The 9,205-nt window shown below is 35.3% G+C and overlaps 1 protein-coding gene across 5 annotated transcripts in view; it reads right to left on the bottom strand.

Moving 5' to 3' along the window:
* Positions 1 to 2,029: 2,029 nt before the first annotated feature.
* Positions 2,030 to 9,205, bottom strand: part of gria2b (glutamate receptor, ionotropic, AMPA 2b) — a 203,927-nt gene continuing 196,751 nt past the window's right edge. For 2 of the 5 annotated variants that reach the window (XM_039750300.1, XM_039750301.1), the window contains 2 exons: positions 4,204 to 4,338; positions 2,030 to 3,661 (listed from right to left, as the gene is read on the bottom strand). In XM_039750300.1, coding sequence (XP_039606234.1) covers positions 3,497 to 3,661; positions 4,204 to 4,338 — 300 coding nt within the window. In that variant the 3' untranslated portion in view covers positions 2,030 to 3,496. Of the gene's footprint in view, positions 4,339 to 9,205 lie in introns of all 5 variants that reach the window. The other 3 variants (XM_039750299.1, XM_039750297.1, XM_039750298.1) reach the window with 2 other exon arrangements.

Genomic DNA, 9,205 nt, shown 5'->3' with positions numbered 1-9,205 from the left:
GCAAAATGTGCTTAGTGGGCATTAACCAAAGTGATAGGGGAATACTCGAGGGCTTCAGAGTAAGCTAGATAAATGGTTTCAACATGTCATAAGGATGCCCTCTTGTGACTTCCTACAGATCATTTGCTGCACGTGGCTCACTGGAAGAAGACCCAGGATATGCTAGAGATATCATCTGACCAGCATGGGTGTATTTGAGAATTCTCCTAGAGGACCTGCAGAAATGATGAGGCAATGGCTATCAAGCATGTGTTAATACTTTATTAATAGTATCAGTATTTGCTTCCCAATTCTACTAATTTTAATGCTTTTTTATTTTTTATTGTTGTATTGGCTTCACCCATCTTGAGCAAATAAATATTTTTCACAATGTGATGTTTTATGTTGTAATAGTTGGTCGTATGGATTAAGCTAGAATCTGAATCTCGTATAGAAAATGTTTAAATCATACACCATACAAAATACTCATCTTGAGCTAGTATTTGTCACATTGTGATGTTTTTCAATGTAATAGATGGTTGCAAGGATGAAGCTAAAATTTTCATTTTCTATTGGAAAGTTTTAAAGAATACACAATACAAAATACTCATCTTGAGCAAATAAATATTTGTCACAATGTCATGTATTGTGTTGTAATAGATGATTGATATGGATGAAGCTAGAATTCTCTAGAAATGTATCTAGAAAATTAAAGGATACAATATACAAAACACTAATAATGAGCAAATGAATATTTGTAACCATGAGATGTTTTGCTTTGTAACAGATGTTCATACGGATAAAGCTAGTTTTCAAATTCTACTGTATATCTAAAAGTTTTAAAGGATACACCAGACAAGCTGTTTGCCTTTAGGAAAGATTCTGTTTTTGACGCTGGTTTCATTTCAAGTTCAACTTCACATTGCCCATTGAACTCAAGTGATATGCAATTCTGTCTCGTGTACAGACTTTTTTACTCTTGTTGCTGACTATTCTCCTAGGAAACCACTATTTGGATCTCTCCCACTCGACATTACAATTACCCAATAAGGAATCGTTTTTTGGGACCTAAGGTGTGCTGACCAGTGTGAAACGTCCTGCACAGCAGGTTGTCTGTCATCTCAACCTCAACTAGGAAAAGTTACTCGAACAAGCGAACCGCTATCTTATTTTAAAGAGAATTTGTTTGAACGTAATATTTTCTAATATTAAAATCTATGTTTAAAGCAAAACAATGATGTTGTTTGATAATAAGTTAAGAATATCACTTGAATTGAAGACGGTGACGAGTCAAAGCAGCAGGTAGATGAAGAAGCCGTTAGAGATAATAACTTATCACATCCTGACACAACTTTATCTCGGTACCAAAACAGAGAAGAAGAGTTTACAACATTTTTCAAGAAAGATGGGTCCTCGGTTTACTGCACTGACGTAAGTGACCTTGTGCAGAATCTTGCCAGAACTTACAATGCAGAACTATGAAGACTCTCTCTAGACTCTCCTAAAATAACCCTAAAATGAGGACATATGCATCAATACCTGTTGCTTATTCTGTGCAGTTGAAAGAAATCTACGAGAACACTTCTCGTGGAAATCAACCACAATAAGCACTGCTGGTTCGTATGTGATGAGTTCTGTGTATCTCTCTGGGTGAGCAGCTTCCATTACATGGACTGCCCTATAATGGAGAAAGTCGGTTTGAATGAATGGAAGGATGAATGAGTTTTGTGCCTCCATTTATGTTTAACATTTATACAAGACCAGTCGAAGAAGGGTTGTTTCAGATTTTGATTTAAATTATAAATTTAAAATTATTGATTTGTGTCGTATTATCAGGTGTAATGCTCCAGTGATATATATATATATATAGTTTGAACAGAGTATTTATTTGAGAAATTACTCGAGATGCAAGACATGTTTATTTAGAAGTGTTATAGAAAATGTATATACTATACTGCAACATTTTCATAAGTGAGACGCTCACGAGCAAAGGTTATTTAATTCTTGTTCATATTTATATTTCGAAGAACCATTAAATAATATGCACCACTTTGCTCTTGAAACTGAGAACAGCTTTAATTCACAAATGATCTTTGAAATTTCATTTGGCACCACAACCAAGCTTAGAAAAACAAGTCATTTATGTTTTATTAATACCATTGTTTCTAGTCTTGCTCACAAAATGTTGTTTCCTTTAACACAAAGGACATTTTAAAAATGATGATTAACTTCCATACAGTGAAAATATTAGCAATGGTGTCTTATCAGTGGATAGAAAGATATTAAAGGCAAAACCAAGTAGTCATTATGTAAGGAAAGTATATCATGCTTCTAAATGCTAATTTACACATCAATAAATGTAAAACATGGGAAGTAAGAAAAAAAATCAATTAGCAAATCATTTAATAAGCCATCAAACTGTACATATTGTTACAAAGCATACAGAGTGGTATAGCTACATTCACTTGGATGACAGTGACTGATTTTACTAAAACAAAAGTTTTGTCGTTAATGCTAGAAAATTTGGCACTCCTCTTTAATTTGGCATTTGTAACAAAACTTAAAAGGTACCTTTTTTTTGTCAACGTTAAAGTAGCAAAATGTATGCCTTAATATCACGAAATGCTTTTTCGCATTCATGATGTGTAAACTGATTTTTTTATTATAATTATTGTATTTAAAAAAAAAAAAAAAAAAACTTGCTACCCTGATTCTTGTATGCTAAATTGAAATAGAATGGCGACAAATTCAAAAAGTCAAGAAAATCATAACAGGATGGTGTAAGGAATTAAAACTGTCTTTGCAAAGAAATCCATAGTAAAACGAATATGTCAGATGTCAAGCATTGCCAAGTAACTGGATACTAACACCGTATGTTAAAGTAGAAGATACACAAGGAAAGATTTTAGAACAATAACAAATTACAATATTTTAACCTTTTATCTCTTAAGCATGAACATATTTGGCTTTGAAAAACATGGGACTGGTAGCCTAAAGCCTTTTCACAACCTCTTATAATAAACTCTATATTTGACCAGTATGGAAGCAGAATTATTTAAAAGCAACTTTTGCTTGTGAAAATACTTAAAAATATTTTTCCATATATTTTATTTAATTTTCTTATAAAACATTTCACTTCTTGATGCAGACGATGTCAAGTGTGCTTAAGTCAGTATGAATCCTTGAATTAACAATGGTGGAAACAGGTTCTATGCCTTGAGAAACAATTGCAGTACTTCCAACATTAGCTGTGCATGTCAGTCAAGTTCCATCTCGGACAATTAGAGGGCAAGAAACAGAGAGATGATGATGACGCCATTTGCGTCGAAAGCTTCCCGAATGAGTTTTCAAGGTGAGTTTACCACAAGGAGAAAGATTCTTCGTTTGGAAAAAAAGCAAAACAGCAAAAGACATTGAAAGAAATGGCTTGACGATACCAGATGCACCTCTCAACCAATTCAGCAGGAAAATGCACGTTTAAAACCATTGTGTAAGGCACTCAAAAGGTTCTTATCAATCAAGAGAGATCAGTCACACTGACATTCATTCCCATGCCAGGCCTCATGTAAGGTACTGCATGCACTGCTTTTGGAAATTCTGGAGTCATCACACGGCCATTTTCCCCAGTGCTTCCCGTAACTGACAGCCTTGCTTTGCTCCTCATGGCATCACCAAAGGTCATCTAAAAACACACACACACACACACAAATCAAATCATGCATTGCAAACTTGGTGACTAAAACGTAGTGATAAGCTGTTACACAAGAAAATACAAAAGACAAATCACAACAAATCTGAATGCAGAAGCTTACGTGAAAAGGCTAAGCTGACGAACAAATACAAAAACATATGAAAGAGAAAACGAAAAGAAAAAACAAAAAAAAACAAGAACATGACACTAGACCAAATGAAGCAAATCGACAAATAAGCTTTAAAAGATGATGTAAAAGAAAAAGAAAATAAAACTCTAATTCTATCTAAAACTGAAAAAAAATTAAATATACAAATACATACAATCCTTTGGCCAACTTCCTCATTTATTAACGTTAAGAATGCAACAATGAAGCTACAGCGTGCAGTTATAGTTTGGTATGAAGACCTTGTTCCTACCCCCTAAATTTTTACACTTTCGATCCCATATACGTTGTAACCTTCCTTATAAGTTGCAAAATTCTGTGAATTCTGCGAGGAAGTTGGGTTAATATTCTGTGCATTCTTTGCCACCTTCATTCGTTTTGCCTCTGCTCTTGACTTGTAACAGAACTCAATCAAAGCCACCAGCATTGCCAAACCAAGTCCGCCAACAAGAATGTAGAAGACTCCAGCTACGTTGCTCAGGCTTAATGCACTTGTCTTCTCCTAGAAATGCATACGAAACTTTAGTCAGTAATGGGAACGTGAAAAAACACGTACAGCAGAGTCAAACAAGAACAATCCAGACAGACATTTTAGTTCTTACAGCATGTTAAAATAAACAGAAATGGTATTTCCTATGAAATATAAGCTAACGGTAGAAATTACAGATATACACTGGTAATGCATTTTTTTTGTACTATTGTTATCAAATCATACACACACACATATGAATACTTTCATCAATCGTTAAAAAATTGATTAGGTGACAATATACAGTTAACACTTTCATCAACCATTAATAATTTAATTTGGTGATTGTTTCTGGCTTTGAAGGCATAGGTGGACAATCTTTAAGAACATTCTTTAGAGGTAGAAAATTATTTCTAACATATTTATTCCATTAGAAGCTAAGAAATTATAAACATAACAGCTTGCCAGGGTCATCGATAAGGGACATCCACAGCACTGATGAAAGGGAGTTGCAGGATTCTGTTAGGATTTTAGAGCTTCTATTCTTTTGCGACGTGAATGTTTTGCTGTTTAGACTTCACAAACCCTTCTGATTTGTATTTCTATTCCACTACTTCAGGGTGTTGGAAATAATCTGAAGATTATTACATGCAATATTCTATAAAATGAAATTTCTGTATTATTACAGTAGATAATGAGCAAGGCTATTTGAACAGTAACAACGGGAAAAGATGTAGTCCAAAAAATTAAAAAAGGGATGAAAAATGAAAGATCTATTGCATCACAACCAAAGCCAAAACAAGAATCAAAAAAGTCAAAAGATAAGCGAAAAGTCGATTACCAAAAAAACTGTTAGAAAATTGAGTTTTACAAACAAAACAACAATTGTCAAAAAAATGAATTTTGGTTTCCACAAGCTCAGGACCTTCTAACCCGCTACAAGATTAATGTTGGGATCGCAACTTCCAACCTTGCCTCTAACATCCGCTAACACAACCCAGCAAAATGTAAAGTAACGACACCTGCAAAAACCCAAAACGGCATCTCAAACAATTCACAATTAACATTCATAAATAAACAGTGTCACGTGTGTGCTCAAGGGAGAGAGATTAAGGGCTTCGGTGATGGTAATTCTGCACTGATCCAGGGGGTGGCACTGTGTGATGACTGTCTCTCTTTTCCTCCTTCTGCAGACAGGAAGATTGAATCTTGATGTCACTTCTGGGCTCCACCCACGCGGGGCAGCCTTTTTCTGCCCGATTACATCATAACATGAAGAATCGCCATCTTTTCCTGTCGTAAGAGGGAGTCACACATCTGAAAACACTTCTTTTTGTGTTTTGCATGCATTTCTCTTGATTTAAAAGATCATTCAATTATACTGGGTTTACTGAAACGTGCCTCAACACTCTTAACCTTGTTTGCTTTGTTCTTACACTTTATAACATGTACTTACTAATGAATTCACTCAGAATTTATACATATAATGTTGTATGTCGCATGTGAGAGCTTGGAGAGCATCTAACCAATTCTATCAAGGTGGGACAAACAACCACAAGGCACTAACCACCCATTCTCTCTTCACTGGATACCAGAGGACAAGTCCCAGGATGGAGTGTACAACTCTAGAGGGCCCAGCCCTTACACCCTAGAAAAAACTGAAACCACGGAGGTGCTAGAAGATGGTGCCCATTTGGATCATGCATGCATAGCAAAGCAAACACCGCAACAGAGAAAGCATTCGGAACTGAAACTTGCAAGGATGCAAGAAAACTTTTATTGTTTCTTTCTTTTCAGTTTTGATTTTGATATACTTTATTAATGCCCAAGGGGAAATTATTGATTTGATGGCCTTTATTTAATGGGGTACATTGTTGATCCCCAAACCTTTATGTTGTTATTTAGTTTCACAGAATTAAAAGTCATAAGTTGTCTGTATATTATATATGATGCCACATGACTTCACTAAAAAGAATGTTTCTTGAATATTTTTGATATGACATTATTTTTCTCTTGCGTTGATGCACATTTTAAGATACCACTTTTGCTTACTGGATATAAACTGAAACCACATAATTGTCAGTGCTTTCTTCCATATAAATAATGAGTAGTGTTTCAATATCTCTCAATCAACTGTTGAGCATTTCACTCAATGTGCTTCTTAGTAATTCTAAGCGAACAGTTGATAAAATAAACTAAATGGACGACAACATGATGTTAGCAGCGTAAATTTGAAATGATAATGATCCTGGATCCTGTGAATGACCTAAAAGTCAAACATAATTGGACTTGTATTGCCTGGGAAAACAGATGCTATTAATTTCAGGTTTTTGGGAAAGCTTTGGTCAGGTAGGGCCTAGAAGACATAGACAGAAAATATGGCAAGGAAGGTCACAAGTAGCGATAAGCGAACCCAGCACAATATGATTTGAAACAAGTGTGATGAAAACATAGCAATTTTGGTGGACTCTGCAAAATGGATTTAAGTCAATAAGGTGTAGGTGAAATCAAAGTAGTTTTAGGTAGAAACAAATGGTGCGATGATCTTTTAAGCATAACTGGGGGCCAGTAAAGCATCTGTCAACTATGCTGGGCCGGTTTCAGTGTGGAGTTTACAAAGAATGATATGATCACCCAGATTTATCTTATCATAGGCGTGTACTGAATGTATTCACTTATAGTTTCTCTACATTAACCAAAAAATTAAATACTGTTTAAAAACAATACAAAAAAATTAAACTTTTATTATATCATTGCCATGAACTGGTAAATATTAAAATAATCCAGAATATTTTAATTTGCACAAACTCTTTAAAGCTGTTTTTATAACAACACACTTTTTAAAATTGGGTTTGACAGAAACTCCTTTGTTTCCTATACGTATACTCTGGAACAAACTAACAAGACATCGAGTTGAAGCTGACACCTTGACAACCTTTAAGAAGAATCTGGATGAGATATTGGGATAGCTAAGTTAGCTAAAGAAATTGGATTGATGGACTGAATGGTCTCCTCTTTGTTGTCAAATTTCTTATGTTTTTCATGTCAGGTTTTTAACAATTCCTGTTGTGAAACTACATCAGTTTATGGAGGAGATATTAACAGGTTAGTAACACTTGTGAACAGTAATATTTAATCAACTTACCAAAATAATTACACATTTTCCAAATCTTCTTTCCTTTTTTAGATGTGTCCCAACTTTAAGACTGCATTTGTTAAATCAAGGTGGTCAATTTAAGAATAATGTTTTAGAATTCCTATAACATGGCATTTGCTCTGTTGTTCTCAAGCTACTTCACAGAAGTGATCAGACATGGCTGTTGCTTACATCTTTGTATCAATGCAGAATTGGTCATTCAAGTGGAGTAACTGTAAATGTAGAAGTCATAAATGAAGACTGCATTGCATTTGCTTCTGCATTACTCTTGAATGTGTCATAAGGTCAGTCAATCAGTCATTCTTCAACCCGCTATACCCTAACGCAGGGTCACGAGGGTCTGCTGGAGACAATCCCAGCCAGCACAGGGCGCAAGGCAGGGTGCCAGCCCACTGCAGGGCATACACACACCCCCACACACCAAGGACAATTTAGGATCGCCAATGCACCTAACCTGCATGTCTTTGGACTGTTTGAGGAAACCGGGGCACCAAGAGGAAACCCACACAGACATGTGGAGGACATGCAAACTCGACGCAGGGAGGACCCAGGAAGTGAACTGAGGCCTCCTTTCAGTGAGGCAGCAGTGCTACCACTGCGCCACCGTGCCGCCTGTGTCATAAGGTCCTTGGTCACATTTTTGTCGTTACACTAATAAACTAATCAACAGTACTTTCGTTTAAAAAAAGTTTAGTGTTTAGTGTTTTCTGTTTTTGTTTTCAGCAATTAACTATGCTGTTTCACTAGCCCTGCTAATTGTGCATCTCTGAGATTAAGTGCTTCTGTTAACCTATTGCCTGGCTTATGACTAAAGGGATTTGCTTCAAATCATTAATTAATGTCTGGTTAATGTGGAATTTTTGAAGAAATAACTAAAAATGTTTTATTACGGAACAGAGTGTGTAAGGTTTTCACCACATCTAAGGTTGAATCTTACACTACACCAAGGATGTGCAGTGCACCAAGTGCAACAAGGTAAGGCACCAACTCCTAGCGATCCTGGATGCAACATTCAGAAAAGGAATGGTCAAATGGACAAATTTAAACGTGCTCATACCAATCTAAAAATATATGCCTCCATTCTTTTATCATAGCTCTATTTCTCGTTGTATTAAATAATCTCATTACTCGGAAAATTCACTCAACTCGCAATGTCACAACATAGCACTCTGAAAGCATGCATGAATTGTATTTTTATTTCTAATTCTATGATGGCATAATGGAGGCTTAATTACATTTTTTATATTGCCTTGAAAGGGGATTCTTACAGTTCATAAAAATTAAACCATGCATGATTTTTAAGTAATCGACGGTTACTCGCAATTCCACTCCAAAATTTAAGCCCTAAAAGCACTTCTTGGCACTTATTTCTCTTTGTCTTGTGCAGTGGGATTCTGTCACTCTCTCAAGATTCACGTCTCTCTATTTTCAATCAGTTTTATGAACCCAACTGTTTTTTTTTTTTTTACTGGTTCTTCCCCATATGTACCACACAGTAATTTTTCATGTACCTTTTTTTCATGAATTAGTTAATTTTTCATGAATTTCTCTTTAATCAATTAGATATTTAATCACTCAATGACTACAAGAGTTTTCTCTTTTGTATTCTCCAGGTAGTTTCCAAAAAACATAAGACCAAACTTGATGACAAAAGACTATTCAACTCAATGTAACTCTTCAATATCTATTCAGAATATCATTGAGTTGGGATTAGAAGGCCCCTAAAGTATAATCATCTACCAC

This window comes from Polypterus senegalus, chromosome 4 (genome assembly GCF_016835505.1).
Source record: "Polypterus senegalus isolate Bchr_013 chromosome 4, ASM1683550v1, whole genome shotgun sequence".
NCBI lineage: Eukaryota > Metazoa > Chordata > Cladistia > Polypteriformes > Polypteridae > Polypterus > Polypterus senegalus.
The sequence above is the reverse complement of the archived record's forward strand: the minus strand, read 5'-3'. Positions and strand labels throughout refer to the sequence as shown.